General features: G+C 47.3%; 1 protein-coding gene across 5 annotated transcripts; it reads left to right on the forward strand.

Moving 5' to 3' along the window:
• The first annotated feature begins 917 nt into the window (after nt 1–917).
• Nucleotides 918–18,908, forward strand: ELMOD3 (ELMO domain containing 3). 5 transcript variants are annotated; one of them, XM_037527739.2, is made up of 12 exons: nt 918–975; nt 2,473–2,745; nt 5,583–5,660; nt 6,141–6,210; nt 10,024–10,092; nt 11,045–11,136; nt 12,640–12,763; nt 13,007–13,129; nt 15,591–15,721; nt 16,961–17,037; nt 17,246–17,373; nt 17,972–18,908. In XM_037527739.2, the coding sequence occupies exons 2-12, from the start codon at nt 2,692–2,694 to the stop codon at nt 18,172–18,174; spliced, it is 1,149 nt and encodes a 382-aa protein (XP_037383636.1). In that variant the 5' UTR covers nt 918–975; nt 2,473–2,691; the 3' UTR covers nt 18,175–18,908. The 5 variants fall into 5 exon arrangements, with proteins under 5 accessions (XP_037383636.1, XP_037383640.1, XP_037383637.1 ...); XM_037527740.2 differs by lacking the exon at nt 918–975 and adding an exon at nt 982–1,024; XM_037527741.2 differs by lacking the exon at nt 918–975 and adding an exon at nt 1,000–1,046.
• Nucleotides 18,909–20,177: the final 1,269 nt, after the last annotated feature.

Consider the following 20,177-nt stretch of genomic DNA (forward strand, 5'->3'; position numbering starts at 1 on the left):
CTGCAGCGCGAACTCTGCCTGCCGGGAGGTGGGGGGAGGGGGGCGGGGTAACTCCCGGCCGGGCGGCCGCGCGGGGCGCGCCGTGCGCATGCGCGGGGGAGGCCGGCCCGCGCTCCTTGACCGCGGTCGCGGAACTCCGGGGACCAGTCCGGCCAGCCCCGGGGTTCAGAGGGACGCGGATGTGGAGTGGAAATGATCGCCCTGGGGCGAGGCGAGGCTGAGACTTGCGGGGTTGGGAGAGAATCCCGACTGGGAGACGGGAGACGTGGGTCCTGGTCCGCGCTCTGCGGTCGAGTCGCCGAATGGCCGGAGGCGAGTTGCTTTCGTGGTTTTCACACACCGAGCGTGAGGACGTTTCGGGCCGGAACCCCCACACAGCCCCCGTGGAGCTGGGCATGTTGGTGGATTAGACCGCTGCGCCCCACAGCCGGCCAGCGCCTGGCCCTGAGCCCGCCCAGTGGCCAGCGGTTCTGGCCGCGGTGCCCCCCTAAACTCTCCCTCCACCCGGGGCGTTGTCTGCAGCGGGGGACTGGTAGCACCCCCTCTTTTTGACTGAGCCCCCAGGCATCCCCTCTATCGGGGCTGGGAGAGGAAGGGGAGTCGCCCAGCGAGAAGCCTGAGGAAAATGTCAACGGACTGTCCTACCTTTGTGTGCTTTTGTAGTTGAGCTATGAACCGAGTTTCTAGATTAAATACCTATTCAGCGAGTTGAAGCTTCAGCAAGCACTTGGAAAATCATATCCCTTATGTAACTCCTTGACTAAAATGGGTGTACCATAGATGCTTGGTTTGAAAAGGATCCATCTTTACATGAAAGACATTTCCAAGTGCAACGCTAAGGAATTGGTAGAAGTGACTTCGTAACTTCTAGTACTTGCTTGTTCGACTGTTTTTGCTCTTTTCTTTCTCTGATACAGAGAGTAACCGCCCCTATTGAAGACCCAGCTTCTCCAGCCAGAACTGAGACACTCACAGGTGCATGAAGCCCTCACTCTTCTGTGCTGCTTGATTCACTTCACACACAGTAATACAAGAACCTTTCTGCTGTTAGTCTGCCTGTCACCTTCCCAAAGTTGGCCCATGTATATGTTGTTGTATGCTGTTATGGAGTTCTATGAGGAGGGAGAGAAAAGAAGGGAGATGTTGAAAAGAAGTGAGAGAATGAAATAGTTTCTTAGGTGCCGTGATTGAGGGTCCCTGCCCTCTCCTGTAAATTACAGTGAGCTAGAAGGAGGTGTTCCTGCTCTTGGAGTGAGGGATCATGACATCTGACAAAGACTATTTTGTTACCGGAGGCCAGTTCTTAGGGAATCCAGATCATATTCCCATAATGGAAGGCTCACTTCATGGAGAGGCCACCCTCCTTCCTCAGTTTCCTTAAGAAAACTAAGTGATGTATGACTGTAGTTGTGTGGGGGCCATTTGCCCACTTATGATCCAGATTGTTGTTATGACAGGCATCTGTGCTGTCCAGGTCCTCCATGGTAGGGTAATGTCTAGTTGTACTTTTCCTCAGTTGGATTCCTGAGATGAAAGACTTAGAGTTAGGGCCTCCCTGGTGGCCCAAAGGGTTAAGTCGTAGCACTATGAAGCTATCTGCAGCCACTGCAGCACAAGTTCGATCCCCAGCCAGGGAGCTACCCACATGGCTCAGCAGACCTCTCCTGTCTTGCCCGCTGCTCCCCTCAGCAGTGTATTTCAGTCAGTCTGCCTGTTCTGTTCCCCACTCTGGGGTGAATCCTCTCACCCCCACACCTCTGGCCTACACCCCAGCTCTTGTTCACATAAATAAATAAATCTTAAAAAAAAAAAAAAGTCTTAGAGTTAGCCAAACATTTGAGACAACTGCCACATGTACAATATTAGCGATAATTGAGGAGGACAAGGCATTGTGTTGCATTTAACAAAACTGAACTGGTCAGCCAAAATCAGCCACCTAGGTGCCACCTATTAACCTCATCCCTGTGCTGATGTCCTCTAGACATTGAGACTCCAGCTCTGGACTCCTGCGGGGTCCCCTTCTTTCCATCCAGTAACATGGGTAGTAAGAGGTAGGCATTTAGCTAGTTTATCTAGCCAGAATGATGTTATAACTGCCTAAAGATTTTTTTTTAAAGATTTATTTATTTATTTATACAAGCACTGGGTACAGTCAGAAGCGGGAGGGTGAGAGACTTCACCAGAGTCAGAGCGGGGAGCAGAGCAGGGAGAAGGACCGAAGTACACTGCTGAGGGGAGCAGCAGGCGGCAGGAGAGGTCTGCGCGCCATGTGGGACCCTCCTCTGGTGGCCGGGGAACAGCCAGGGATAGAACCGGCGCTGCAGAGGCTGCAGGCAGCTTCGCAACCTAGCGCTCAACCGCTGTGCCAACGGGGAGACCCCATGCCTAAAGATTTTTAGTCAGTTTTTTTCAACAAAGGCAGAACTGAATGATGAAACCAGCTTTCTTTTAATTTTTTTTTTTTTTAAACAGGGCTGAGGCTTCAGAGACCTCAGGGACTTCTTTCAATACTCATAGAAACCTTCTTTACCCTGGTGATGGCACAAAGGGACTGTTTTCTTGCTTTTAGTCTGAATAACTGCCAAGAAGGAAGGCAGAGGTAGAGCTCTGCTTCTTCCCTTAGCTCCTGATCTCAGATGTTATTCAAAACAGCCCCAGAACAAAGCTCACTTGAACAAATGATTTTGAGTCATGAATGAAGAATCTTGCTCTTTCCATAAGGAGAAAGAATTAAGCGATGGACAGGTAAGTAAGCACTTCTATTTGGGAAAGAATGTGTTGGTTTGAGATATATGTTAACAGTAATAATAAGACAATTTTTCAAGAGAATGTGGAGCTTTAGAAATGTTTGGAAAGCCCTCATTGTAGTTGTTTTTGTTGTTAGAAGCTTCTGTTCACCTTTGGGTCAGTTGCTTTCCTAGTAGCTTATTTTCTAAGTGTGTCATGGGATTTTATTCTGGATTTGCTTGGATGGGAGGGGAATTTCAATGAGAAACCTGTAATTCATTAATTTGGATTGTTTACGTCACTGGCCCTTTCTTTGTCCAATACCTGCGCTGGCTTGATTATCCTCAGGACTCTTGGTTCAGTGTCATGAATTTGTGTCAACCTGGCAGCCTATCCTACCTTACTTTCTGCCTACCTTGCCCAGAAATAGTCTTACATGGAGCCTGTCACAATCAGTGGCCAGAAATGGGGCGAAGTTTTGCTTTGGAAGTCCAGAAAGGTTTTCTTCACTGTACTAAGATAGGTGAACTGTTCTTCCAGAGGGAAGTCTTTGAACACCTGGAGGGACCGAATTGCAGAGGAAAGGAAGGATGAAGTGAGTCCTGCGTACACAGTCCCTGCAGGGAGTTGTTCAGAACATCAATCATCAGATATTTTGGAGAACATATCTTTTGTTTTCTAGTTTTATTGCTAAATAATTAAGATACATCACTCTATAGGTTTATGGTATGAGATAGGGCTAGTTTCATCTTTTTGTGTGATGTATCCCTATGTGCAAAGAATGAACTTGAAGAAAAAAATCAAGAAAGCAGTCCCATTTCTAATCATATCAAAGAAACTAAGCTCCTTGATAAAGGAGGGATATAACAGACTTCTGTATATAAATTCTGTAGCCTGGCACTTTACTATACTGATTTATTGTTTCTAATAGTTTAGTGGAGTCTTTATGGTTTTCTGTGTATTATCATACCCTCTGCAAATATCATATCCTCTGAAAATGGATTCTTTTTATTCCTTTCTCTTGCCTAATTGCTCTAGATAGGACTTCTACTACTATATTAGGTAGTAGTGGTGAGAGTGGACATCCTTGTCTTTACTTGATCTTAGAGGCAAAGCTTTCCGTTTTCTACTGAATGATGTTAGCTGTGGGTTTGTCATATATAGCTTTATTATGTTGAGCTATAATCCTTCTATCCCCATTTAATTGAGAGTTGTTTTCATAAATGCATGTTCCAGAGCCTTGTAAAATGCTTTCCCTCCATCATTGAGATGATCATACAGCATGATGATTTTTGACTGACAGGGACACATTTTGTGCCTAGTACTATGCTGATGGTGGTAGGAAATATAAGGTCTTATGCTCAAAGCAGCAGAGCCTGATTGGAGAGAGACCTCTTGCAGAGAAACTTGTTTTACATCCACATGGGCTTTGGAGCTTGGAGAAGTAAGTGAGAGACTAGTGCAGCCCTGCATTGCTTTTTTGTTGTTGTTTTTTCCATAGAAGAACTGGGGTGTAGGCTAGAGGAGGTGTGAGGGTGTGAAAGGATTCACCAGAGACAATGGGGGCCAGAACAGGTAGATTTACTGAAATGCACTGCTAAGGGGAGCAGCGGGCCAGATAGGAGAGGTCTGCTGTGCCATGTGGGTTAGCTCCCTGGCCGGGAATCGAACTCAGGCTGTAGCAGTAATAGCATTGAGACTTAACTCCTAGGCCACAAGGGAGGGCCATGCAGCCCCGCATTGTAAGGTAGCCACTTTGAGGAGATGGAACTTATTTTGAAGGGACCAGAAGACATAGAGAAGGGGGAAGAGTGAGGGTGACCTCTGGAGGAAAGCCACATGAACCAAGGGATGGAGATAAGAAGAGAAACAGGGGCCTCCCTGGTGGCGCAAAGGTTAAGACGCAACCTATGAAGCAATCCGCAGCCACTGCAGCACAAGTTTGATTCCCAGCCAGACAGGGAACAAGCCACACAGTGCAGCAGACCTCCTGTCTCGCCTGCTGCTCCCCTCAGCAGTGTACTTCGGTCACTCTGCCTATTCTGCTCCCCACTCTGCCTCTGGTGAATCCTCTCACCCCCCACACTTCTGGCCTGTACCCCAGCTCTTGTATGCATAAATTAATAAATCTTTTAAAAAAAGAGAGAGAAGAGAAACAGGAGCAAGTGTGTTTATTTGATTGAAGTGGGAAATAATAATGCTTGGCCTTGAGAGGTTAGTTATGGAGATGTTTGCAGCTGTGGTGTGTTTAGGCATCCATTCTATGTCTCAGGTATGGAGAAATCATTCAGCTGTGTTTAAGGAGTATTATTTGGCAAAAATATGTAGGAGGAATTAGAACAAAAGGATAATCTAGAATTCCAGAGCCTTAACATAGATACCTACATTAGTTGATTTTCAAAGATTTATTTTTATTTATTTATGCATACAAGAGCTGGGGTGTAGGATAGAGATGTAGGGGGTGAGAGGATTCACCAGAGACAGAGCGGGGAACAGAACAGGTGATCTATTGAAATACACTGCTGAGGGGAGCAATAAGTGAGACAGGAGAGATCTGCTGAGCCATGTGGGTTAGTTCCCTGGCCAGGAATCGAATTTGCGCTTCAGTGGCTGCAGATAGCTTCATAGTGCTGATACTTAACCCCTTGTGCACCAAGGAAGGCCAGAACATTAAATCTTTACAGTATTTATTAAGATCAGATTAAACAGAAGTTTCCCTTTACAGTATTTCTTGCAGTTGACACTTCTCTGGTTCATCTTTTTTTGGTTAATTAGAAAAGTTGTGACATTTAAGCTGTCATTGCCTCTGGGAGGCTGATATGCACCTGGGAGGTTGACTCTGATTTGTCTTACAGGCTGAAAATATGTCTGCCACTTGCTCTCCACCATATGACAAGGACAACAGTGCTCTTCTGGCTTTCAGAGGAATTCCTGTACGTACTGCCCACACCCCAGTTCCTCCTGCATTGCAAGCTTATTGCAGGCTGCTGTGTGGTGCCACGCATTGGGGACCCTGGCCAGTGTCCACCCTGCCTCAGCACGAGGGACAAACATGCAAAACAACCTTTGTTTAATAAGATAGTTGTTATAATGAATGGGGGAATATATATATACACACACATACATATATATATATACACACTGTGCCACAGTCTCAATTGAGTCATATGTTTTGCTTACTATTCAAGGAGGGCATACACTTGTCCCCGTGTCCCCAAAGTATACATCACAGTTGTTTTCCAAGTGATTTTAGACTGGCTTTAATCAACCAACAGGGAAGACTAGATCCTTTTGGCTTTCAGTTTCAAGGACATTCATTATGGCAGGTGGGACTTGCAGAACAGTTTGTCATGTTTTTGTGGGTGGAGGGATGTGGATTCCTCCCTGTCACTAAAGGTCAACTGCCCTTACAGATCTCAGAGTTGAAGAACCATGGTGTCCTCCAGGCCCTTACAACCAAAGCTAATGGATGGCAGCCAGGCGGTAAGGTTCCCTTCAGGACTCTCCCAACATACATGACCTTGAACAAGTTACTTAATCTTTCTAACCTCACTCTCCTCATCTATAAAACAGGGATTGTATTAGAATCTGTATGAGAGTAACTTTATCATTTTATAAGAATTAAATGAGATAATGTAAATGCTTAGCACTCTGAATGTGAGTCACAGTGAGTGCTCTTTGGAATGTATTGCTCTTTAAATTCTGCACACTAAAAAGGTAATCTCCAAAATATGGGGCTTGTTAAAAAAATACTCTAATGTAGAAAAATTACTTGGAAGCCTATGAAGTTCCTTTTTTTTTTAAGATTTATTTATTTATGCATACAAGTGCTGGGGTGCAGGCCAGAGATACAGGGGTAGTGGTGAGAGGATTCACCAGAAACAGAGTGGAGAGCAGAACAGACAGACTGACTGAAATACACTGCTGAGGGAAGCAGCGGGTGAGTCAGGAGAGGTCTGCACCATGTGGGTTGCCTCCCTGGCCGGGGATCGAACTCCTGTTGCAGTGGCTGCTGATAGCTTCATTGTGCTGACGCTTAACCCCTTGTGCCACCAGGGAGGCCCCCTGCAGTTTCTTTTAATGGAAGTTTGTCTTTACTGTGTGATGACAAATTCAACATTTCTTTGCAATTTTGCCTTAAATGCCAAAATATTTTATACTTCAACACAACTGACATTTATTTGCCAGACATTTTTCGTCATACTAAACAATGTCAATTGTTTTCAGATACTTTCAGCTGATTTTAATTAATAGGCTGACTAAATAAATCAGCAGTGTTATATAACATTAATGGAGGAGAGCCTAAATAAAGGAGGCAGTTAAAAAAAGGAAAAAATAAAGAACGGTACTAATATGAGCTGTATTTATTACCCCAAAGATTTGTGTTTTGTCTGCAATTTCTTCTGTTCATCAGGAGTAAATTAGTAGCTATGTCAGGATTATCTTCAGGAGTTGGAAGAGTCTGTCTGGTTCCAAAAGGAAGGAAAGTCACTCCATATGGTTTGGATGTTTGTCTCCAGTTTTTAGGCACCACTTTGCAGTTGCTAGTTGCTGAGGCCTTCTCTGTTGACTACCCTGCTGTCACAGCAAGTGCCTCTACCCCAGCTGGTGAGGTTAATCTCCTGGTTCATAGTCTCTCACCAAGTTGCTTGTAGGTGAGTGTAAAGGCAGGAATGACCACTGAGCAGGTTTTCTTTGATCCCATGCAGACCGGGTAAAGGAAGAGTCAGAGTCCTCAGTGACTTTTTGCAGGCTTTTATTGGGATTTAGCAGGTACATGGCAGCAGGGGTGCTGGGGGACCGGTAGGCTGGCAGACCTCGCAGCCCCCAGCAGGTCCTCACTCTGGGTTCTCCGGCCTTCTCTCAGCTTCTGCTGCTCTTGCTTCTCTCTCAGCTTCTCTTTCAGCTTTTCCTCGGCTTCTTCTGGCATCCCTGTGACGCAGCCCTTAAAAGCCCAGTCTCAGTCCAGGTGAATCCCATCTACCTATGCCCACACCCTACTCCAGGTGCCCGCCATCAGGCATGCATTCAGGACCGCAAGGATCCATCATCCTGCTGGCGGGAGGGCAGAAAAGCCTGACATTTTTCCTTACCCTACAGTGAGGATGAAATATGGAGCCAGGGGGGCCTCCCTGGTGGTGCAAGGGGTTAAGATGCAACCTATGAAGCTATCCACAGCCACTGCAGCACGAGTTCAATCCCCAGCCAGCGAGCTACCCACATGGCGCTGCAGACCTCTCCTGACTCACTTGCTGCTCCCCTCAGCAGTGTATTTCGGTCAATCTGCCTGTTCTGTTCCCCATCTGTCTCTGGTGAATCTTCTCACCCCCTACACCTCTGGCCTGTACCCCAGTTCTTGCATGCATAAATAAATCTTTAAAAAAAAAAAAAAGAAATACGGAGTCAGAGGCTAGTAACGAGCATCTAAAGGGTGACCAATCAGTGAAGCTGGTGTAGGTGGGAGGGTGAAAGCAGAGGAGTTCCTCTTGAGCATCATAATGAGCATTCACTGGTGTATTCCACTCCTCGCTCAGCCGCTCTGCCCTCCTTTTCATCTCCCAAAGGTCCAACATGCTAGAATTAAGTTTTATTTTCTTCTAAGGTCAGGGTTCTGTATTCTGTTGAAATTATCTATCCTGGAAGCCCTGATGTGTAGTGTTTGCTATCCACCCAGAGTTTCGATCTTGTGAGATTGAATTTCCTAAAGGTCCAAACTTTAGGACCTTAGATCCGACTCACCTGCTAAAAAAAAGCTGCCCACTGCCCTGCTGGACCCCAGTGCAAACCTGTATCAGTAACAGGGGTCCAGCCAACATATATTGAGTACTGACCTCTGAGCACTGTAGCCCTGTAAGAGGATGAAATATTACACCAAGTTCATTACAGTGCCATGGTGATTAGAGATGGTTAATAATTGCCAAAAAAAACCACAGCTAGGAAATGGCGGAGATGAGAGGTTCACAAGCAGTTAACTTCTGGAGTGTGCTTTCAGTAACTGTTCTCTACTGCTTCCCAGCAGCTTTCTCTTCATTTTTAGCCATAGTATTATGAGTTTTTCGGGTGGCATTTCATCGAATTTGCAAGTATGCTTTCAAAGCAATTTGTTGTCATGTGATGTCCTCAGCCAAGATTGCAAGGCAAAGTGCAACTGTCCTAAAATACTTTTCCTTTGAGGCTTGAGAAGTCACGAGTTTTGGCATTAAACTGAAGTCTCTCTATCCTTCTCATAATTTGTTGATATTCTTTCTCTGTAGTGAATCAGAAAAGCCAGTGACAGGATATGCCTCTGGCAGTTTGAACTAAAAAGGGGCGGTTGTGGTTTGGAGAGGAGGGCTATGTGGTGTTGCTAGAGAAACTACCTGGTTGCTTTTTTTTTTTTTTTTCCCTACATCTTCACCTTCCTTTTGTGTGAGTGCTTTTGTTTACGCAGTAAACATTTGTTGAGCACATCAAACATGTGCTGCACTAGGTTCCAGAGAACCTGCCCTGTTAACTGCTATGCAGTGGGAAAGGAAGTTAAGGCGCTGTCCTAAGCATTGGGAGGGAGGGGCTCCCAATCTGGACTAATGAGCTCAGAGGAGGCGTCCAGGTGAGGGTTAACTGAAGGGCGAGAAGCACCTGCAGCAGAGGGGTTGGAAGTGAAGGTGAGAGCACCCGGTGCTGGCACCAGGGGTGCTATCTGTGCAAAGCTGGTGAAGGTCTGGAGGTAGGAGAACCTTAAGCTGTCCTGTATGCCCCAGGGCAGAGCTAGGGAGGGAAGCAGGACCCAGATTGTGGAGGCCCTTAGATGCTGTGCTGCAGAGTCTGGGCTCTGTCTTGAGAGTTGTGGAAAATCCCTGGAGGGTTTTGAGCAGGGGGATGACATGAGATCTGCTTTTGAAAAGTCACTTTGGGGGCCTACCCTGGTGGCTCCGTGGTTGAGCGCTGGGCTACGAAGCTGCCCGCAGCCTCTGCAGTGCCAGTTCGATCCCTGGCCGCCGGCGAGGGTCCCACATGGTGCGCAGACCTCTCCTGCTGCTCCCCTCAGCCGTGTATTTCGTCAGTCTGCCTGTTCTGTTCCCCGCTCTGGCTCTGGTGAATTCTCTCATCCTCCCGCACTTCTGACTGTACCCAGTGCTTGTATAAATAAATAAATCTTAAAAAAAAAAAAAAAAAAAGAAAAAAGTCACCTTGGCAGCTGTGTGAAGAGGGTGTTGGAGGGCGACAAGACCCAAGGTAGGCAGACAAGGCTGGGGGCTGCAGCAGAGATCCAGATGTACCTACATCTCAAAGAATCTCCTTTTCTCACTGTTGCAGTTGTAAGTACAGAGGTGCTCAAAGCCCAAGAAGAATGGGAGGCCGTGGACAATATCCTGCCAGAGACAGGTAACGGCAGGAATGGAGCTCTCGCCATCCACCCAGCTGTGTAAAGGCACCATCCACGTGTGTGGCTGATGTTTCTGTTACTCTGGCATTAGGAGACAGAATTCCTGGGTCTTATTTTAGCTATGTGATTTGGAATAAAATCTCCTTTCCAAATCCAAAGATGATTGTATTCTATCTCTGAAGGAAATTGGAATGTATGCCGTGGAGAAAGGGCTGCATCTACCCAACCCTGAAAGAAGGCAGGTGGACCTTATCCAGGGGCAGCTTCTGTGGGGAAAAGAGATTAGGATGAAGCATGGAACCAGGGCCCCTACATAAGGTTAAGTAGCTTGTTCATTGTACAGTCCCTGGTAATAGGAGCGGAAGACTCTGAGACTGAAAATTGTCTCTCACTCTTGAGAGGTTTGGATGGAGCAATAGAAGGATAGAACTGGGAGCCAGATCTAGTCTAGTCCCTACTTGAGCTTCTAGAGAGGTGTCACAGTGGACTATATCGGCCATCACCCATATTGCTAACTGATAATTTAATTCCCTGTGGATTGTAACAAAAGATGAAGAGAGGATTTCATGCCCAGAGTGTGAGGAAGGGCAAAGAAGAAGGTAGGACAGGCCCTTAAACTAGTGCCATGCTCCTACATGGGTACCAACTCCAGGTAGTGACCTGCCCCGTCACAGAAGAGTGGAATTTAGGAATACCCTGCAGGGCAGAGCTGTGCCTTCTCACTGCAAAAGTCAGCCTAGCAAGTTTCTGGACAGCCCGATCTAAAATGGAGTCAGCCCGGCAGATTATGGCAGCCCCTTCAAAGAGGATTGGTTGGGACTATAGGTATCTGATATTTGTAGCTGGAAGCTAGTGTCTGGCATAGAGGTGACAATCAGAAGGCCCTCAGCAAACATTTGCTGGCAGGATGACTTCCATTACAAATCCTGAGTGTCTTTTCTTTTGCCACAGGAAATCAGACAAGCTCAGACCAGCCTGGACAGCTGATCTCCTTCAGTGAGGCGCTACAGCATTTCCAGACAGTGGACCTCTCCTCCTTCAAGGTATGACAGCAGGGAGGTTTGGGATCTCAAGCAAAGTACCTTCCCAGGATCTAAGTCTCTGTCCCACTAGATGGGACAGTGGGCAAGCAGGATGGAAGCTTCCAGTTGAGGGCCCCCTCTCATCTAAGAAATCTGGGGACACAGAATCATGGATGACCGAGGACCCATGCTTCATGCAGTGCCCTGGTGACCTTTCTGGGACTGTGTCGCCAGACCTTTTGTGGCCCTGTCATACAGAGGTCCATGTGGCTGTCCCTGCTCCTCTCTCCTAGGGAGGCAGAGGTGTGGAATCATATTGTGACTGATATGACTGTGGGGAAATCTTCCATTCTCTCAAGGAACCAGAGCTATTTGGGAGTTTTGAAAATAAGTGTGGTTGGAAAAAGAAGGAATTTTGAGGAGAATAAAAGCTAGCAAGCTTTCTGAGGCATCTTGAGGGACCAGTGGTAAATATAGAGGAATGTGATTTTGGATATTCAAACTAAAACATGACTCTAGAGGCTTAAAAAACAGGAGTCATTTTGGTTTCTACAGCCCAGAGAGCCAGCAGCTACCAAAATCAAAATATTCTAAGAGCTTAGTAATAGCCCCAAGCAGTGAGAAGGAAGCATGAGCTGGCTTAGGGAATGCCGGTTGTAGTGTGGACAGAAGGCTCCAGCCACTTCTCAGAGGTACCTAGCTTCCAAAAAATGCTCACTCATCTTCTGATTCCCCACTGCCTCTCTCCCTCAAAGTTGAGGGGGCTACTGTACTTTATAATGTATGTCCTTTACATAGATACAAGGCAGACATACAAATGGTAGAAGCTGTCCTCCTGGGAAACCTGCCCTGGCTTTTGTCAGACTTTATGGTGGTGTTGGTAGGGGTGGTCCTCAAAGCTAGCCATCTCTAGCCTCTTTGGGAGTCAGTCACTAGTCAGTTCTAGCTAGTTCTGGAAAAGCCCAAAAGGGCCAAATGCAGAAACTGGTTTATAAGGCCTATGCTTGGAGACATCTTCCTTTTTTTTTTTAATATTTATTTATTTATGCATATAAGAATTGGGGGGTAGGCCAGAGGTTGGGAGTGGGGTGGTGAAAGGATTCACCAGAAACAGAGTGGAGAGCAGAACAGGTGGATCTACTGAGAGACACTGCTGAGGGGAGGAGCAAGTGAGAGAGGAGAGGTCTGCTCATGTGGGTCACCTGTCTGGCCGGTGATTGAACTCATTTCGCAGTGGCTGGTGACGGCTTGATGGTGCTGAGACTTAACCACCTGCACCACCAGGGAGGCCCATTGGAGACATCTTTTTCTACTTACAAAGAACCTGGGAGCTAGAAGAGCTTGTCTACAGAAATGCAGCAGATGCTACACAGTTTCTGCCCTCTCACAGCGGGCCCAGGACAAGCCAGTTGGTTGGGGGAAACTACTTTCCCCAAGAATGATCCCTGTACTGAGCCTAAGAGTAAGTTCACCAAAGAGGTGAATCTAACACTGCTCTTTCATTACCTGCACCTTCCTTCCCAGAAAAGAATCCAGCCAACTATTCGAAGGACCGGGCTTGCTGCCCTCCGGCACCGCCTCTTCGGGCCTCCCAAGCTCCATCAGGGCCTCTGTGAGGAAAGGGACTTGGTCCTGACCATTGCTCAGTGTGAGTACATGGTGTTGCCATGAGTCAGGCTGCACGGCCAGGCAGAGAACATGTTTGCCCACCCTGAGGCAGAGCCAGGTCTCTTGCATGTACCATAGTGGGAGGGAGAGCAAGAGCTGAAGGGTATAAAAGTGTGGGAGAATGGGGTGCCTTGAACACTGTACACATCTATCTTGGTTGATCTATTTTCTGAGGAACCCAGAGGGGCCACTGTACAGAGAATGTGGGTATGTTTTGGGGCAGGTGGCCTGGATAGCCAAGACCCAATGCATGGCCGAGTCCTCCAGACCATCTACAAGAAGCTGACTGGCTCCAAGTTTGACTGTGCCCTCCATGGAGACCACTGGGAAGATCTGGGCTTTCAAGGTAAGAGAGAGGAATGGCTCATCTTTCCTTTGAGCCCTGATTCCAGGCCTCTAGTGAGAGTCCAGACAGTCCCCTTCTAGCCATGCCAGCACCACAACACAGGAAGGGGCTGGAGGTTCCTTCCAGAAGAAGATACAGTAATTGCAGAAGCCCCTAAAGTAGAGCATGCTTACTCTGAGAAACAGCAGGGTGTAACTGAAGTGGAGAGAGTGTGACAGGGGGAAAGCTTACTTGTGGCGTTGTGGGCCATTGTGAAACATCTGCTGTAAGTGAGATGCAGTAATGGAGTGATATGATTTGGAGTCTAGTTTTTTCTTTTTCCTCTTTTTAAAAAAAAAAAAAAACATTATTTATGCACACAAGAACTGGGGTACAGGCCGGATTTACGGGGGGCGGGGTTGGTGAGAGGATTCACCAGAGACAGAGTGGGGAACAGAACAGGCAGACTGACAAAATACACTGCTGAGAGGAGCAGCGGGCAAGACAGGAGAGGTCTGCTGCGCCATGTGGATCAGCTCCCTGGCCAGCCGGGGATTGAACTTGTGCTGCAGTAGTTGGGGATAGCTTTATAGTGCTGTGTCTTAATTCCTTGCACCACCAGGGAAGCCCCTCTTTTCCCCTCTTATAATAGGAAATTTTGTTTTATTTTTTGAGTGAAGTGAAATGATTTCATCTGTCTTGGGATTGTGCTACTCTTTTTTCAGTGTCATACAAACTGTACTCATACAAAATAGGAAAATAAATCTTAATTTGAAAAACAAACTGTGCTCATAATTAGAAGTCTGTCGGTATCAGCACCTTTAAATCCCTTTGAACTCCCTCATCTTCAGCTTTATTACTTCAACCACCTTTTCCAGTTCTACTTTCTTTTCTCTTGTGGGGCTCTCTTGACATAAATGCTAGATGTTTATTATTGTTCCACAGGCCCCAGACACTCTACCCATTTTGGGGGGATTTTTCTTATAGCCCATAGATTTCTAAAGCTTTATTTTGTTTTTTTCTCTCTGTTGTTGAGGATTAGTAGACCATTTCTATTACTTAATCTTCATATTCACTGCTTCTTTCCTCTGTTTCTATTCTGTTGAGCCCACCCAGTTAGTTTTTAATTTTAGTTGTTACATTTTTTTAGATCTAAAGTTTCTTTTTGTTTCTGTGTATCTGATATTCCTCTACTGAAGTTTTTAATTTTTTGCATTTTTTCCTAAGTGTGTTTATAATTACTTTGCAAAGCCATTTTGAGCTACAATAGGTTTTTTAATTTATTTTTTATTTATTTATGCATACAAGAACTGGAGTACAGGCCAAAGGTGTGGGGTGTCAGAGGATTCACCAGAGACAGAGTGGGGAACAGAATAGGCAGACAGACTGAAACACACTGCTGAGGGGTGCAGCAAGCAAGTCAGGAGAGGTCTGATGCGCCATGTGGGTAGCTCCCTGGCTGGGGATCGAACTCGTGCTACAGTGGCTGTGGTTAGCTTCATAGGTTGAGTCTTAACCCCTTGCATTACCAGGGAGGCCCTGTTTCCCTTTAAGGACTCTCCTGATTATGTTTGGCCCACCCACGAAACCCAGAATAATATCCCTATTTGCTGATCAGCAATCTAAATTTTATCTGCAATCTTAATTCCCTTTTTTACCAAGAAACATAACATCCATAGGTTCTGGGGATTAAAATATGGACACCTTTGAGGAACGTGGGGGTATTATTCTGCCTATGACAGCTGCTTTAAAATCCTTGTCGATAAATCTAGTACCTTTATTATTTCAGCGTTGATATGCTCTGAAATATCAGAGCATATTGTCTCTTTTCATTTAAATTGAGATTTTCCTAGTTCTTGGTGTAATAAGTGATTTTTTTTTTTTGTTAATTGAGGAACACTGGTTTATATCATTGTTTTATTTTAGAAGTATAGGATCTCCCCGCTCAGGTGTTGTTACCACACTGCACCCTCCACCAAAACACCCCTAGTCCACCACCATAGTCCATTGTGCTCCCTCCCCACTAACAAGTGGTTTTTCAGTTGTATCCAGATTATTTTTGGTATTATGCAATGACATTCTAGATCTTCTTTAAATCATCTATTTTAGCCTCTTCTGACACCAAGCCAGCGGTAAAGGGGGATGTCACTACATTAATGCCAGATGGGGGTAGAACTTGGCCTCCACTGCCTGGGAGAGGCAGGGGTGCCTCATTATTGTAGCCATCGAGTGTCCACTGATACTGCAGAGTCGGTGGAGAGCTCCTTAGCACCAGGAAGGGGCAAAGTCCCAGCTCCTCATTTCTCTGACACTACTGAGGTAGCACTAAGGAATGCCTTGTTACAACCAGGGAAGGGTGGAAATCTAGGCACCCCACTTGGCCAGTAACCAAGGTAACAAAATCCTTGAAGCTCATGGGAATGGGAGCTTCATCTGGGATTTCTCACCATCACTCTACTTTTCCTCATGGTTTCTGTTACAGGAGCAAATCCAGGCACAGATCTGAGAGGGGCAGGCTTCCTTGCCCTCCTGCATCTGCTGTACCTGGTGATGGACTCAAAGACTTTACTGATGGCCAAGGAGATTTTCCGCCTATCTCACCACCATATCCAGGTGGGGGCTTCGTGGGGAAGCCAGAAGAGAGGGCTGTGGGGCTAGGACCTGGGTACAGGGTGCTCCTGAGCAGCCAGAGGGCCTCATGGGTAGATACCTCTGATTGCTGAGACTCATGACTAATAGGTAGTCTGGTCATGCTGTAGAACTGAGTGTCATGGGAGACTGAAAAATCTTTGTAGAGCCAGAAGATTCTTTCTGGTCCAGCACTGTCAGAGAGAACTTTTTACAGTAATGGAAATGTTCTCTATCTGCGCTGTCCAATACTAGCTGCTAAGCCCAAGAGGCTGTTGAACTCTTGAAATGTGACTAGAATGACTAAGGAGATGAATTTTTAATTTTAGTTAATGTTTAATTAATTCAAATTACTAAATATGGAGAATTGCTGCCATCCTCAGGTACAGTTCTAAATCATAATGTGATGGATTTTTCTTCTCATAAGGAAGCAGATGAAATAAATAGACTCGGACATGTTCTAAACCAAGGAACACATTGATCTCCATGTCCCTCTGAGTGGGTGTCCTTGCATATGTGCAACAGCAAATTCCCTGGAAGAAGCCCTTTCATTTCTTGGTTTCTTGTTATTAAAGAAGGAGGAACAATTTTTATTCTAAAAATAAAGCTGTACAGCACACCCCATATTCTGAGGCCTGTGCTTGTGAGGCACCCCTACTTGTCCCCATACAGCCCCTTACCTGGAGTCTGACCTGCAGGGCCAGTTCTCAGGCCTCTGTATTAGTGAGAGATGGGGAGTATCAGTAAGTCAAGGGTGAACCCTTGTACCTTCCCTGGCTGATTTTGGAAGAAGTGTTTACAAGCTGTTAAATAATCAGGAACCTAGAAAAGGAGAGAGGACCTGCTAAGAACCTGTAGAGTTAGATAACTGAGTCTCACACCTCTGTATTCATCTGTAACCCAGGGAATGACATGGTGCCTGGGCTGCATCCAGGGTGGGTCTGGTGTAGGCTATAGAGGGCTAATGGGTCTGGAAGATTAGAGGGTATGCACAGCTTTGGAGTGAATTACCCTCCATTGGAATCCTGGTCATTGAGGCTCATTTCCTCATCTGTAAGATGGGAAGATTATAGTAAAAATTAACTATAAGCATCAATAATATTGGCTGCTGCCTCTGTGCTGTTGTTGCCAAATTGCCCATGGGTACTGCTAGGTCGTATATGACAGGAAACACAGAAGGCAGGAGCTGGGGTTGCCACTGACCCGGTACCCCCTCCATTCCAGCAATTCCCTTTCTGTTTGATGTCTGTGAATATCACCCGCATCGCAATCCAGGCCTTAAGGGAAGAGTGTCTTTCCAGGTAAGCCCCCACACTGCTAATTAGAGAGCCCCGCCCCCCCCCCCCCAGAGCCTGGTTCTCTCCCACCCTGCCTCATTGTCCCAGCCCAGTTCTCCTCCAACCCTGACCTCAGACGTGAAGGGAAATGGCTCCCCTGGGGGAATAGGGCGGGAGGCCACCAGGCCATCCTTGGTCCCTTGCTGAGCAAGTCCCTTCCCCTGTCCCGCAGGGAGTGTAATCGGCAGCAGAAGGTGATCCCGGTGGTGAACAGCTTCTACGCCGCCACTTTCCTCCGTCTGGCACATGTCTGGAGGACACAGCAGAAGACCATCTCCGACTCAGGCTTTGTCCTCAAAGGTATGCTTTTTCTTCTGGGGAGGCCTAGCTCCTGAACTCCTAGTGCCCCCAAGTTCAAGGATCCCAGCATGGTTGCTAGCCTGGTTTTGCCTGTGGTGCCCTCCCGCCTAACCCCCATGCACACTTTGTCAAGCTCCAGCTTCCCAAAGTTGCCATCCATGCAGCCTCTGTAGCCTGCTCTCCCCTCTCCTCCCTCTGGACTTATATTTCTGGTGATAGTATTTTTGAATCCAAAGCTGGGTCTAGCTATTGGATTGATTAGTCAAAGTTGAGATTCCACTGAACAAGGTGAGCATGTGGTCCCTGTGCTGCACCTGGTTCCTCAGTCTCCCACTCTGGTGAGCACTCCAGGAGAGAAGGCGCTCTGCCCTGGCCAAACTGCTATTGGGTTCACCCTTCGTCCATCCTGCACCAATGGGCCCAGACTCTTTGCACATTCTCACCAGTGGACAAGGCAGACCTGGATCTTGTTAGGATTGACTGGTGACATGGCATCTGGGCTGGGGTTGCTCCCTAGAGCTGCTAGATTTGAGACCCTGACTATTTTGCAATTCAAAGCCCCGACAAACCCTTGGTTCCCCTATCCTCTCTGTCCTAGACTTGGAAGTGTTGGCCAAGAAGAGCCCAAGACGGCTGCTTAAAACCCTGGAGATCTACTTGGCTGGAGTATCAAAGGGACAAGCCTCCTTGTTAGGCGCACAGAAGAGCAATGGGCCACAAGCCTCTCACTCCAAGGACCTCACGTTCACAGGTGTGTGCGACCTGCTGCCACACTCATCGGAGGGCACACGGCTGATATGACCAACCCCAGAGGCTGACTGATAGACGTAAAGGCTGGACCACTGGGGCTTTCAGAAGGCACAGGACAAACCATCTCAGGAGTACCCTGGCTGGGCCAACTCCCTTCCTGTCTCAGCAGAAGGGACATAGGACATAGGGACCATAGTCTGGGGAGCCACGGACCCTTATACACAAGACATTGGGGGTGGTGACCTGATCCACTCCCCACAGTCTTGCTTCCAGAGCAAGGAGAATTTTGCCCTAATCTTAGTTGGACTGTAGCTTACAGAGTTGCCTTCCAGGACCTCTCAATAAGCAAGTGGATCATGCCCCCTCCCCCGGGTGTTGCATATATCCCTATGTTGAAGGATATTTCCAAGTAAAGGCGCCAGAATTCTGACTCCCTGGGCAGCAGGGCTGTCAGGCCCCAGATGTCTATAGGACAGTCTATGTATTTAGAAATTAAAAGAAGGCAGTAGAGGCAGCAACCAGCAGGGGGCAGCATCAACCAGAGCAAGCCAACTGAGACTGCAGCTGAGCCTGCCTTCTCCATCCACAGGGCCAGCATCAGGATCCCATCCCACCTTGTGTTTATCCCACCTTCACCTCTCACCAGTCCTCCTGCCCCATGGAAGTTGTGCATTTCCCCTTAGGGTTTCTGGCCTGCTTGAGGGAAAGCAGATATGCACACACCAGCAGTTTTTGAATAAAATTGTATTGGGTTAAAGATCTTAAGTATTTGCCTCCAAGACAAGCTTTGCAGCTCTCTGTGACCCTGTTGTCCCAGGGCCTGATGACAGCCAGGCATAGCAACTGGGTGATGGCACTGGTTCTGGGCTCCAGGAGAAAAGGTGCTTTGCCCTGGCCAACCTCCTGCTGGGCTCACCCTATGACCATCCTGCCCTAGCAGCCTCAGACTCCTTGACATTCTCACCAATGGGCTAGATGCCCTGGCTCTTCTTAAGATCTACTCGTGTGAGGTGTCCACATGGGATGTTTCCTACAATTTGCTCCTGGGGAAGCTGACTTTGTTGTTCCAGTCACAAAAGGGTCTCCAGGCAGATAGGCTGAGCAGGGAGCAGGTGACTTGTTAGGCTCTCCTGTCCTCTTGACAGGAGGAACTGTGCCCTGGAACACCATTGTCTAGTTTCTGTGGGCCTCTCCAAGTCTGACCCATTGAACCCATCACGGAGGTGGTGACAACAGATGATCACCCAGAAAATGGAAAGGAACTCTCAACTGCTGTCAGCAGGAACCATCAGGCCTCCTTGCTAGACCCACCCAGGGTGACTGGCCTCAATTTGGCAAAATTTGAAAAACACTTATTTTTAGAAGGAAGCTGGGCATCACTTCCTTGAAACCTGGGGCTGGGTGTGTCCTTGAATAGTTCATGCTCCTCCTCTGGGCCTCTGTCCCTAGCTTGCACCAGGCCTTCTTGCCCCCAGCACTATTCTCTACAAGCCATTCCTTATCAACCTCAAGGTGTTGATAGTGGATCCTGCAATTTGCCTTGTGTCATTTTTACCCAAACTGAACTAATCCTTTGTCTACCCCACTTCCTTCTGATGGGTCCCTTGGCTGACCAACAGAGATGGCAGGGAGATGACTGCTCCAGTGGAGTTGGAATGCAGGGAGATGCAGGGAGAAAGGCTGCAGGTCAGCCTCCACTCCGTGGAGGTGACAGAGTGACAGATCCCTTTTCCCTGCTCTGAGACGAAAGGCTAACTCATCAGACCTGTCTGAATGCTCATCCTGCAGTCCAGCCAGGGAGCATGCACCCGGATCTCTAGCTGGAGAGGAGGCCAATGGCCTCTGCAAGAGCCTTCCTATGTCATTCTCTGTGTAATTTTCTCCAACAACAGTGCTCATAGCTTCAGACCTTGGCACATTAACACCAACAGTCCGAGAACTCAGCTATGGTTCTGCTGATAGACTGCTTGGGGTGGGGGTGGGGGTGTTAGAACCCTCTGAAAGTAGATACAAAAATCTAAGTCTGTATTTTTCTTGGGAAAGTCCTATTTAGG

This window comes from Talpa occidentalis, unplaced genomic scaffold, assembly GCF_014898055.3.
Source record: "Talpa occidentalis isolate TD23 unplaced genomic scaffold, MPIMG_talOcc4v2.1 talOcc4.5, whole genome shotgun sequence".
In the NCBI taxonomy this organism is placed as follows: domain Eukaryota; kingdom Metazoa; phylum Chordata; class Mammalia; order Eulipotyphla; family Talpidae; genus Talpa; species Talpa occidentalis.